This window comes from Sinocyclocheilus anshuiensis, unplaced genomic scaffold, assembly GCF_001515605.1.
Source record: "Sinocyclocheilus anshuiensis isolate Anshui unplaced genomic scaffold, SAMN03320099.WGS_v1.1 scaffold1448, whole genome shotgun sequence".
Classification (NCBI taxonomy): domain Eukaryota; kingdom Metazoa; phylum Chordata; class Actinopteri; order Cypriniformes; family Cyprinidae; genus Sinocyclocheilus; species Sinocyclocheilus anshuiensis.
The window spans coordinates 43,246-55,744 of record NW_015547730.1 but is presented as its reverse complement, the minus strand read 5'-3'; the positions used below and the strand labels follow the sequence as shown (position 1 = coordinate 55,744).

The window sequence follows — 12,499 nt, the reverse complement described above, 5'->3', positions numbered from 1 at the left end:
GAGTATGGTTCTCGGACCTGATTTCCCTTCTCGACGGCTCTCCATGGGAGATTCCCGTCAGGAGGGACCTCCTCTCAAAGGAGGTTTTATGAGCTAAACATGCGAGCCACTCCCGGCTCTTCCGTTCTCTCGCCCTAGTTGTGCAGTCTTCCACACTAGGCAGAGACTTGGAAGTCTGGCGGCGTGGGCATTCTCGTTCCCCTAGCGTTTTCGACGCAGCTCGAGTTCCTGAAGAGGAACGTCTCAGGTTACGTATGTAACCCTAGTTCCTCAAGGGAACGAGACGTAGCGTCTCGGTGTCATACTTCCGGCGTCCCTGCCGGCGCTTGCTTCATTCCTAGGAGCTGACGCTGGCTCCGCCGCACGTGCTTTTATAGCTTCCTGGTCATGACGTCATCCGCCGTGACGTCCCGTTCAGCTATTGGACTGATTTCACATGTGATTCAGAGCGTGGGTCGCAGAAGGCATTCCCCTAGCGTTTTCGACGCAGCGTCTCGTTCCCTCGAGGAACTAGGGTTACATACGTAACCTGAGACGTTTCTCTCTTTCAAAGCCATTATTCTCAATAAACAAATAAATTAATTCCTTGATGGTCACGGACAGGTGTGACACAGTTGATATAACAGAAAAAATAGCAATGGTTCCGCATTGTCGAAGACCTTTGTTGACCTTTGACCAAAATGCTGTGTTATTTTGTACAAGCCGCGGCAGTGTAAGAGTTTTTCTATTTTTTCCACAGCTACTAATTTCTATTTTACTAATCCATACAGCCTATCAAAGTCTAGCTTTTCCAGTTCCATCTAAATGACTTCACACAATTTACCAATCTTTGAGTTATATGAGACTTATTTGTAGGATTGCCTCCAGTGAGTTTCACGTTCTGTTCTAGGCTTGTATCTCTACAGATGTATGACCGACAGGCTGTGGCGGGGGAGGCGGATAGAAATGAATTCCTCACAGTGCCATGGCCAGAAGTACAGGCACATACAGGCAAGCAAACCCCAACAGAGTCACTAACTCAGGCCAGATTCTTCCACCCAGATAGCAGCTGTACACAAACTCAACTGCCCCTTCTCTTTCTGTCTCTCTCTCCTCTCCACGATGTTCCACAAAGCTACAGCAAAACCTATTTTGAGCCTCTTTTTCCCTCTCAGTCACTATTCCCATCATCACTCTTTGCTTAACTGCATACACCAGTGTAGCGAATCAGCTCATAAGGGAAATATGAATAATTAATCATACGTCTGTGACGACTTGTTAATCTAATGAATAACTGATTTGTTAAATCAAATGAAAAATAGTTTTTTTGATTGGTCCAGACGCTACACCAGTGTTGACCTTGGACAATGTTGGCCTTGAGCTAGCATACTCCTGCTAGGGTGAAAAGAAAATATTTTTGGCAGTTTTACTGAGGCCTGCAGACAGAAAATCTATACCCCATTATATGTGGCCTACATTAAGAACAGGTAAAGGTTTGAGGGGTGAAATTAGTTTACGATTATATTGACAAAAAAGACAGGTATGCATTGCTGTGAAATACAGGTCAAACTTCAGTTAACATGACCATTAATGTATTTACAGTTCAAGTGAAGAAAAGGAGCCTCAGACAGATTTGATCAACTATTAGCCAACAACTAGTCAACATTATGAAATCCGTTTCTCCTTATACATAAAGATAAGCTTAAATAAATAAGCTGGGAAAATACTCCTTATACATAACATATCTAAAATATCTTCTTGAAGTAGCCCGAGATTTCAATAATTTAACAACATAGTTAATGCTAACGTAAATAGTTACATTTAAGGGTGTTCACATTTGGGTTCACTCTTTACAAGAACCATCTAACACTTCAAGTCACAATTCAAATATCTATGTCTTAGATTTATGTCTTCAAATGTTCAAATCCTCAAGCATTTATTTTGGTAGAAAATTGGTTAAATGCTGCAAACTTTGCACAAACATGTTAAAAATTATGTAAATATGAATGTTACTTAAGTGAACCTATAGAGCACATTACACTCCCAAATGCACATTAAACTAACAGGTCGTGAAGTTTGTGAGAAACAGGATTTATCGAGCAAAAACACGGCAAACTGCAAAAGTGTAAATGAACACAGTGCCGCTCTTCACTCTGAAACATGCAGTGCAACAGACTATATAGTTCTTTAATTACATTACAGCCTTTTATTAAATAATCACAGTTATTCCTCAGTGGTTTTCAAACCCTGGGAACTAGGGCTGTGCGATATTTATCGTTCACTCATTTTGAAAAAAAAAAAAAAAAAACGTCTTCAGAGTCCAAAAGCATTCACTGCATGATGAAGCCTGTTAGAATGCAGGTAGAGTGCTACTATAATTCAGGGTTCAAAAGAAAAATATCCCTGTATGGGTTTTTGCTTTGTTATATTCACAAGATATGATCTAGTTAAGTAATAGGAATTTAAAATTCGTTCCTGAATGAATCTGTTTTTTTAACAAATTGTTCGAGTCATTGATTCAGTGACTCATTCGTTTGAATCAGCCATTTTGAACAAATCGTTTGAATTAACGATTCAATTAATCACTCATTAATACACGGACTTGCTGCCACCTACTGGCGGCTTTAGTGTCATATTTATTTATCCATGACAGGTCTAAACCAGCCAAGGTACAAGCATGAAAACACACTCAGAAAAATATCTCTACCATTATCGAAAAAAAAAAATCCCAATAAATATCGAGATATCATTTTTTGTCAATATCGCACACACCCCTACTGGGAATCATGCCCTAAACCAAACATGGCTTGCTAACCTGGCAAAGCTGTTGTTCAGCTGGTTTATCCGGTCTGTGGCCAAAACCTTGCCTGGTGATCTGCTAAGACCAGTAAACCCCCTTTTCAACAGGCATATGAGTTTTCATGGGCAAGACCGAATCTTCATCATCACCAATTTAAGCTGACGCCAGAGAGCTTTCATCTCCAGTATTACTGAAGGCGGTAAGATGACACCAGCTAAATTATGCCTTAGACTTCTGTATACATGACACAAACAAGTGTCCTACTTACTTGTACACTCTATTACATTGAGGCAAATTGATTATTAGTCAATAGTGAAGAAAACTTATGTTTCACCACTATGTGAAACTTCTGTATTTTTCTGCAGCTCCAAACTTGTTTGCATTGACCTGTGTGTCAGCATAGAGCCACTCTTTCTCCACACACTCCTGGACAGATTATTACATATGCATGTGTATTCAGAATGAGGGTATGATGTCAGGCTGGAGTTCATAGATCAGGTTACCTTCAGCAAGAAAATAAAATTTGTATCATCTTACAAGGTAAACAAACTCCCCCAACCCCTCAGTCCGTTCATCAAGCTCTCCCTAACTAACATACTTTAGCTGCATTAAGCCTCTGGTTGACTTTGGATTATGCTGTCAGGTTTTTATACAACAGAATGCACCCTTAAAGACTGTGTCTTTAATTTACTAAATTGATTAAAAAATCGGAAGCGTTCTGAAATTGCTCTGCCATTTTAACAGCGTTTTATTTCTCTGTCCTGTGAAAAACCATCTGGTCTATACAAAGAATGCAGAGGTGGCGGGTTTCATCGGTGATTTAATGGACTATCAGGTTGAAGAGCTGTCAATACCAAGCTTAGATGGAGAGTTTGTGCCACATCTCTGTCCACGTGCAGGGTATTATCTTGCACGCTGGTCCCAATCACAAAGGGGATTTGGTTATGGAATGGACTCAATAAGCAATAGGAAATATTAGTCAGGGCTTGGAAACCCTGTATGGTTTGGTTTAATGCTTCTTGATCTCAAAGCCTGGATTTAAGATCAACAATAAATGCTAACATCTATTAATATTCTATTGTAGAGCCACAGAAAAAGAAAATTAGTCTCCACCAAGAGTGAAGAGTGAAAGTTCTCTCGAGAGGCTTATGAGTATTACATAATTATGGAATAAATTAGTGCTGTCAAACGATTAATCGCGATTAATCGCATCCAAAATAAAAGTGTTTGTTTGCATAAATTATGTGTGTGTTCTGTGTATATTTACTATGTACATATAAATACAGACACATACAGTATATTGTCACGATGCACACACACGAGGAACAAGGAGACGCTGGAGAATACTTTACCAAGACTTCATTTGCACCAAGGGAGACGAACACAGGAAGACGTTCACAGGAAGACTTTCAACAGCGGACCGAGAACTTGGGACTGGGAACAATTTTTATACACACACAGGAGGAGGGGATGACGAGACACACCTGGGAGCAATGAAACATCATGGGGAACACCTGGGACAAATTAAACATGGGAAAGGAACACCTGGGGAGCAAGACACAGACAAAACATGGAACAGAGTCTGACATATATATTTTGAAAATATTTACACGTATTTACATGTCTATATTTATATTAATACAATTTATATTATAAATAAATATATATTTAATATATAAAAATAACATATTTTTCTGAAATATATAGATGCATGTGTGTGTATTTATATATACACAATAAATATACACAGAACAAACAAATATATTATGCAAACAAAAACTTATTTTGGATGCGATTAATCGTTTGACAGCACTAAAATAAATAAAAGATTGCTGAGAATTAAAGAATTTTGTGTAATTTATTATACCTTTTTATTTATTTCATTTATTATACTTTTTTTTATAAAGCCATGAGGGGGAGTAAATGATGACAAAATTTTTATTTTTGCTATCTATCAAGAATGATATATTGTAAGATTGTAAGCATCTGTGACCCAAAGCATCTGTGTCTGTTTCCTCTTATTGACTGTTATGGATTTTTAAGGACCTCTAAACTGTGGTTGCAACTTGATCAGAGGATAAGAAACAGTATAGCTTCGTACTTGTAAACATTTGCACTTGGTTACAGCCAGCTGTAATGTGGAGGATGTCAACAGCTGAGCGGCCTCAGAATTTAGCTTAAGCCATATTAGCTGCTGGCTATGATACACGCTATCCACCTCTAAAGAGTCATCCATTCTAACTGTCAAAGAACTGATCTGCTTTCTCAGGGCCCACAGCCCGGATTTAGTGAGGATCTTATGCACCACTAGTAGCTGAGTCCCTGGGACCAATAACAGAAAGCAAAGGGATTTCAGAAACCCAATGCATCTGGTCCATGTTAAACTGTTGCACCATAAGAATCAAATCCTCTATTATTTCAGGTTCTTGGCTGACCTAAATGTCATAAAAAATTAAAAGGTTCTTTGTTTATGTTGATGGTCGTTCCAACAAACTAAGATCCTAGCCAAAGACAAACTCTAGGTTTTAGATCATATAAAATGAGGCAGTTTGTGTATACGAGACATCACCTCAATTTTCCAGATTCCAAAACCAGACGAGGAGTGGCTAAATATACTTAAGAATCCTACTGTATGTTTACCCTGAGATTCTAAGCAAGAGTGTTACTGGCTCCAAGAGACACCCAAACATAAGGACAAATATTACGAGATTTTTTTTTAGAAATTGGCACATTCCTAGGGTTGTAGAAGTAAAGGGGGATTTGGACTTTGAACATTTAAGCATAGTCATCAAAGGAAGTAGGAAACACCTTACCTGCTAAAGTGTAGTCCATGTCAAAGCCGAAGCATTTAATCTTTTCCATGGCCAGACTTCTGTTCACAAACACTCTGGGGAAGAAGGTGAAACAGTCAGAGGTGTGTTTGGTGGCAATAGTCTGCAATTCGCAATTTTGAGAAATAAAATAAAATGGCTCGCTTTTAGAGAACAAAATAAAATAAAAAAACGACTAAACTATGGCATTCCCAGCAATAAATAAACTCCCATCCCTGGGCCAACATGCTAAGAGTGATCTGAATTTATTTTGAACACTGACAGCTCTATGCTTTAGTCCATAAGCCATGATATTTAATGCCAGGATATGAACACAAAGGAAATTCTGAATCACTCTCTGTGTATGCATATAATCTGATACCGACACAGATAAACCACAAACAATAACTGACAGATATTTTCACTTCTATTGTATCCATAGTTTTACAAGAGATTCAAAGTTTATATTGCAGCCAGAAACAATTTCAACAACATAAAATAGCATTTTTCAACTTTTAAACAGCAACTGAATATATGTAAAGTAGTATATTTTTATTACATAAAACAAAGAGAAAAAGTGGAAATGATCATCAGAGACGTCAGACCAGTATTAAACGCTTTTGTAACCCTATAAAAATTGACAAAACTTTAAAAAGAAAATCATTACTACCAAAACAAAGTCACTTTGATCAACCCTACCTTGTGGTGGCATAACACTGGACTACATCCCATGATTGACTTTTCCAGGTAGGACCTGCGCACTGCATTCTGAGTGGATGTCACTGCTCTAGCTGGTCTGTCAAGCCCATTTCTCTGTTCACCCTGTTACCCCCACAGCAAACAATAGCCCCCTCTCTCTGCTTTCTTGTCATTGAATTTCTGACTTGTTGCAAAAATGATTGTGCCAGTTCTATAGCATTCTCTGTTGTTGTGCCAGTTGTTGAGTTAGGAGTGGTTTGCTTCCCTTCAAAGACATCTAGAACAATCAACAACAGCAGGAAGAACCAGGCGGGTGCAGCGGCTCAACACAACAGAGTGTGCATCACTAGTTAGAGACAGCTGGTAAACAGATGACTCTTGTATCTCCAATGGATCCTCATTGTTGCCCTATTCTGTAATAGGCTACTTATACTGTACCAGATACACTATAAAGGGGAGGAGACAAACCTCTCATATAAAACTGAATGGAAGAAATATGGTGACTGTAGAAATGGGAAGTCCCGCCTTTCAGCTAAAAGAACCGATTGCCTCTTTGTTTACTTAGAAACACGCATGAGTTTGAGTTTGTTTACTTAGAAAAACGCATGTATATATGATTAAGTAATATTTGTTGTGTTGAAAATAGGGACTTGCCAAAATGAATTTTTAACCAAAACAAAGAAATCGAAACTAAGTCAACAAACAAAACCAAATTTGGTTAACTGGGTAATTGAACTTGGTATGCTGTATTGGGTGTCATGTTTTCAGGTGATAAACTAAATGAAGTTCAACAACGAACTGTCTCTTGATATTTCTGCGAAATAAACTTAACATATTGCTGTTTTAGGATCCTTTTAGTCAATGATCACCCTCCAAAACTATTTTGGACAAATATTGTCTTTTTTTTTTTTTGGCTGATTATTTTTGGTTGCGGAAATTGTATATCACTAGTTGAAATGCCATCTTGATAAACAGATTGGAAGTTTTCAGTCCCTTGTAGCCTTGTATACCAAGATGACTGCCACATAAAAAAGGACTTTGATTGTTCTCTACAGCAATAAGGGTCACAGATTTTGTGTCATTAATATACATTAGGACATCCTGATAAAAGATATCGAAGATATTGACAAGTTGGATGAATTCCACCTCAGTTCTTGATCATCAGAGTGGTAGTTTTCAGTCTCTTGCCTTTTACCAACATACATAAACAGCCTGGGTGGGGGTGTTACTACGATGGACGCCACAAAAACAGACTTACTTAAAAGAAACATGATTTTTTTTCGGGTCACAGATTTTGTGTCATCAGGACCATATTCTTTTTTTCTGTGTTTTACAGCTTCACCACTACGTTCCACAGAGTTGGCAAATTTTTCACTGCACATCTCACACGACAGATAACAGCACTGCCTTTGGACCTCAGATAGACTGTACAGAGAGTGGAATCCCTGCCATGATGCTCACATTTACTTTTCCTTATCTAAACCCCCTTATCTGGCTAATGGAACAAGGCAGTGAACTTTTGGCTTCAGCACGGAGAAATGTAAAGTCAAAGTTCACGCACAGTAGGAAGAGTAAACTATGCTCTATTTCAGACGTGACCTTTGGTTGGATTAATTCCACAAGTGACGGTGTGTGCTAAAGGGGCAGATTTTTAAGAGGAACCGAATGGCACACCTCTTATCTACTGAAGATTGCATAATGCCACTGCATGGCAAATTCCATACTTGTGGGGTTGCACAAGCTCCTCTATATTCCCTAGTCTTACGTGTTCCATGTGCCCGTTTTCTCTATGTAGTTTGAAACATCGCTGCAGGGTTTTGCCTATAATTAGGTAACTCCATTCTTTATTTTAATTTAAAATCCCAATTTACCAGAGGAGCTGACTGTCTAAATAATAGGATCTTTTCTTGACATAGTTGCTTAAATTTTTAACGTGATTCGTAAGATGTAAAATCACAGAGTATGGAATGCTCAGTGAAAACTATTATAAACTCAGACTCAACTGGCTCTTCTAAAATGAGTGGATTGCAAACAAATGACACTTTATCTAAATAGAAAGGAAAATGCAATTTCCTTTTGAGGAGATGATGTCTCTGAATTCTAACTGACAAATCTGTTTTTCCAAGCCACCCAAACACAGTGGTTATACAGTCAGTTTATACTGTACCTATGATAGGCCTCTCTCCTGTATTTCTTCATCGCCAGGCCATCCATGTTTGCTGGGAGATCTGCATAGTCCTGAAGTCGATCGCTCCATGATGTTGTCATCATTAAATCTCTCCGTTGTGAATCTGTAAAAAGATTAAAAAATCTCTTAAATACTTTGAGAAAAGAGAAAGAAACAGAAAAACCTTGATTAATGTTTTTTTTTAAGTGGCACCATTAAAGTATGAATGCTCTCAGATTTCCTAGATTGGATTAGTAATTTTCTATAGATGTTATCACCTACTAAACAAGCCAATACACAACTGCTGCCTGTTTATGTGCCAACTTCTAATCTAATTGCATCAGATTGACCAGAATCAAGAAAGACAAACATAACGACTTGATTTGATTATCTATCATTTAAACAGATAGTCTTTAAACACTTTGTCTGATTGTTTCACATACAAGAAAAGCCCACTCAGTCATTGTGAAACCAATTTCATACTGCTGACTGAAATGTTTGACAAACATGAAGTCCTCTATTACATTTTCACAACTCCTGGTAAAGATACTACGTGTTCCAAATGAGCTTGCCAACACAAACAACCTCTGTGTTTGAAATACTTGGTTTTTGGTATGGAAATGGTTCAAGTATGTGAACAAAATGAAAGCAAGCAGAAAACAGACAACCTCTCTTTCTCTTGAAAGAAGTTAAATTACACCTTACAAAATATGTAAGCACCATCCAAACCATTGAAGCAAGATGAATGACATGCAGCATAGAAGCTTGAGTCAGCATACTGGGGCCAGTGGCCTTCACAAAGGCTGACTTGCACAAACAAGCTGGAGACCTTAAGGGCAAAGGAAGGAGATTTTCCCACCAGCAGTCTATTTTATGATCGGTATGCTGAGGGAAAAGGGGATGTGAGACAGTAGAGTTTGAAAAGAACTTCAGGTGGTGCTGACATCATTCTCTTCTGTAATATAAAAATTAAAAAAACACTCTCACTCTTTTTCAAATATTCAGACATGCCCTCTAGGACAAACAACAGAAATAAACATGCCTCCTTCCACCCAAAAAAAAACAAAACGTAAAAACTCTTTCATTTAATACACAAAAATACCCCAAGGAGGCAGTTATAATGGCTCACTGTCCTCTGTCAGACTGATTTGCATAACATTTTTTGGAAAACCAGAAAGAGAAAGGTTTTTCTTTCTTTTGAGTGCATTTGGTCCATGAACACCAAATGAACACACACAAAAAGAAAAAAAAAACCTTTTCTTTTTCTTTGTAAATTGTTTATATTGGCAGGATGTTCAGCTGTCATGGGAGATGGGTTTTGGTAACTTTTCAGCATGTATCTCTATATTTAGCAATATTTAACACTATATACTTAACAAATAGTGTAAATTAGATATCAATACATATTCAAACATGGTTTGAACCACATTAGCTTCAAAATTTTACACGCCATTGCCTCCTCGCAATAACTTATGACAGCAGCAGTAGAGACTAAACACTGGAGACTAAAACATACTCATATAAACTAATTTGTTGACTTGCACTATTTAGATGCCTTTTCCAGGTCATAACCACAAAAAGTTACATTCAGCTGCTGAAAAACAAGGACAAAGCACCCGAAGACGGTTGAAGAGCTGGCTGGTAAGCAGCTACAGAATTTCCCACGAAAATGGCTGAAACAGAGCTTGACAATCCAGCATATTTAGACAGTTTTGATATGTAAAGGATGTATTGACATTAAGCATCCACGGTGTTCAGTATTGCGCCTGGTATCCTGTTTAAATATAGTGTAAATATATATTTTCACGGGAGCTAGCCTGGCTGAACACAAAACGCATTGATAAACATCATTGTGAGCTTCGCGCAGAACATCAAACATCACCGATCTATTCAAGCTGAACACAAGAAAAGAGACAAGCAAACAAATAAACCACTGACACTAACAACAACAACAACAACTGTAAGTTCAACCATATTCGCTCACTTACCTTCCTTCCGTCAGTACACAAAAGCTCAAGTGCACAGGCAGCACTGTAAACACTTCGGGAAATATCAATAAGACAGAACGCACAGCAGGAAGCAGCAATTCTTACTGTTAATCTGCATCAAAAGCTCGTCTTCAGTTTTCATAACCGTGCCGTAAGCAGTTGCTGAGGGACAGGACGAGGCGGTGCTTGCTGGCTACATCCAGAGGAGGTGGAGCAAAACCTGTCATCGCATCAGGGACGGAGAAATGTGAAGGCGGGGCCTACAGTCTATGGGCGGGACCGCCTCAGCCTCTTGAAGATGGTTGGTCTACTGACAGCTCATTGTTTACAGGATTTTTTAGCCAGATTGTTCACAGTAACACTTTGCCATAAGGTATTACAGTATTTATTAACATAAGTTAATGCAACAGCTAAAATGAACTAACAAAACTGTTCCAGCATTTTGATCAATGTAGACTATTGAACACATAAGGAGTTTTCAAACTGGGGTCCGGGGAAAAGTTTAGAGAAAAAACGTGTAAAAAAAAACAAAATATATATATATATATATATATATAAATATAATAAAAAATATAATAATAATAATAATAATAATAATACATTTGAAAATAAATAAAAATATTATTAAAATAAATTAACAAAATTATTTTAATTAAATAATACATCTAACAGCACAACATTATTAGAAATAAACATAATAAACATAATAGAAACGAAATATTTTCATTATAGAAACAAAATATAGCTTGTAATATTTATTATAATGTATTTTAATGATACATTTTGATCATTTTTCACATTATAAAAAGGGTCTTTAGATCTGTATTGCTGCCTTTTAAATTTTAGGATGGGGTCCCATGCACCGGGATAATCTTTAATATTTGGGGTCCATGACATCTAAAAGATTGAAAACCCCTGCTGTATGACATTAAACATTGTATGTTGAACTGTTAAGACCTAATGAATTATTTACAAATTAACATTAACCAAGATTAATAAATTGTGTAAAAATTATTGTTCATTATTTCATGACTAATTTTAGAACTATATAAATTTAGGTAACACTTGTTAACAAATTTTAGTCTCATTTGTTAACACTGGTTTATGAATTAGCTAAAATTAACTGATAATGATCAATATATACAATATTTGTTAATATTTGTTAAAGTTAGTTACAGTTTTTTGCTTACATTTTCAAAACTTTGACTCTTTTTTTTCAAAACTTTACACACAAATCCAATAATTGCACACACAAAATGCAAAATGCCTCACATCTCTGGCAAAATGAAGCACTGCATTCAAAATATCACAAACACATCTCAAAAGCAAACATTTGCAAACACCTTAATAATATCAGTTCCTTTTAGTTTTGTGTTACATAGAGAATTGTGTGTTGTGATTTGCAAAAATTGTTTTATGAAATTGAAAACTGAGTCAAAGGCTTAGAATTAGCATGGTTTTGCAGATTTGGTGTGTGCTTCTGCTGTTTGAGTGTCAGGTTTCAGAAATTGTGTGACAAGTAAAGATTTTGTGTGTAATAAAAATACAGCTTTTCATACAGTTTTCACAAACAAGTGGTACATTTTCAAAACTCTTAGTACTAATTTAAGACCATCAAAAATGCACTCTTTTCAAACATTTCAGCATATATTTGATTATATTAGTGCAAAACACAAAATCATTTTCATTTAATTTTTACTACACATGATGTTTTATCTACATAAAACTTTCATTCACAGTAATTGCCTTTCATAATGCTATTACTATCAAACTTTCCATCCGCATCTCTTCTCTTTGTTTTATTTAACCTATCACATCATTTAACCCATCTGATCTTAATTGTTAGTCAATGAATCATTGGTATAGCTATAGATTTCTAGATTCTATATAGATAGATTCTGTGGAACTTGTTTGGAGTTTCTGAAACCAAATATAAGGACTTCTCGTTAAAAGCTTAAGCAATTTTTCTCAGAGGAAAACCACAATGTTCAAAGCATGTGTGTGTGTGTGTGTGTGTGTGTGTGTGTGTGTGTGTGTGTGTGACAGAAAGAGAGTT

The 12,499-nt window shown here is 36.9% G+C and overlaps 1 protein-coding gene across 1 annotated transcript in view; it reads right to left on the bottom strand.

The window, feature by feature from the left end:
* LOC107704322 (cytosolic purine 5'-nucleotidase-like) overlaps nucleotides 1-10,631 on the bottom strand; it is a 41,927-nt gene extending 31,296 nt beyond the window's left edge. Inside the window, exons 1-3 of the mRNA XM_016507214.1 lie at nucleotides 10,549-10,631; nucleotides 8,456-8,579; nucleotides 5,593-5,666 (exon numbers count right to left, since the gene is read on the bottom strand). Coding sequence (XP_016362700.1) covers nucleotides 5,593-5,666; nucleotides 8,456-8,579; nucleotides 10,549-10,585 — 235 coding nt within the window. The 5' untranslated portion in view covers nucleotides 10,586-10,631. The remainder of the gene's footprint in view (nucleotides 1-5,592; nucleotides 5,667-8,455; nucleotides 8,580-10,548) is intronic.
* Nucleotides 10,632-12,499: the final 1,868 nt, after the last annotated feature.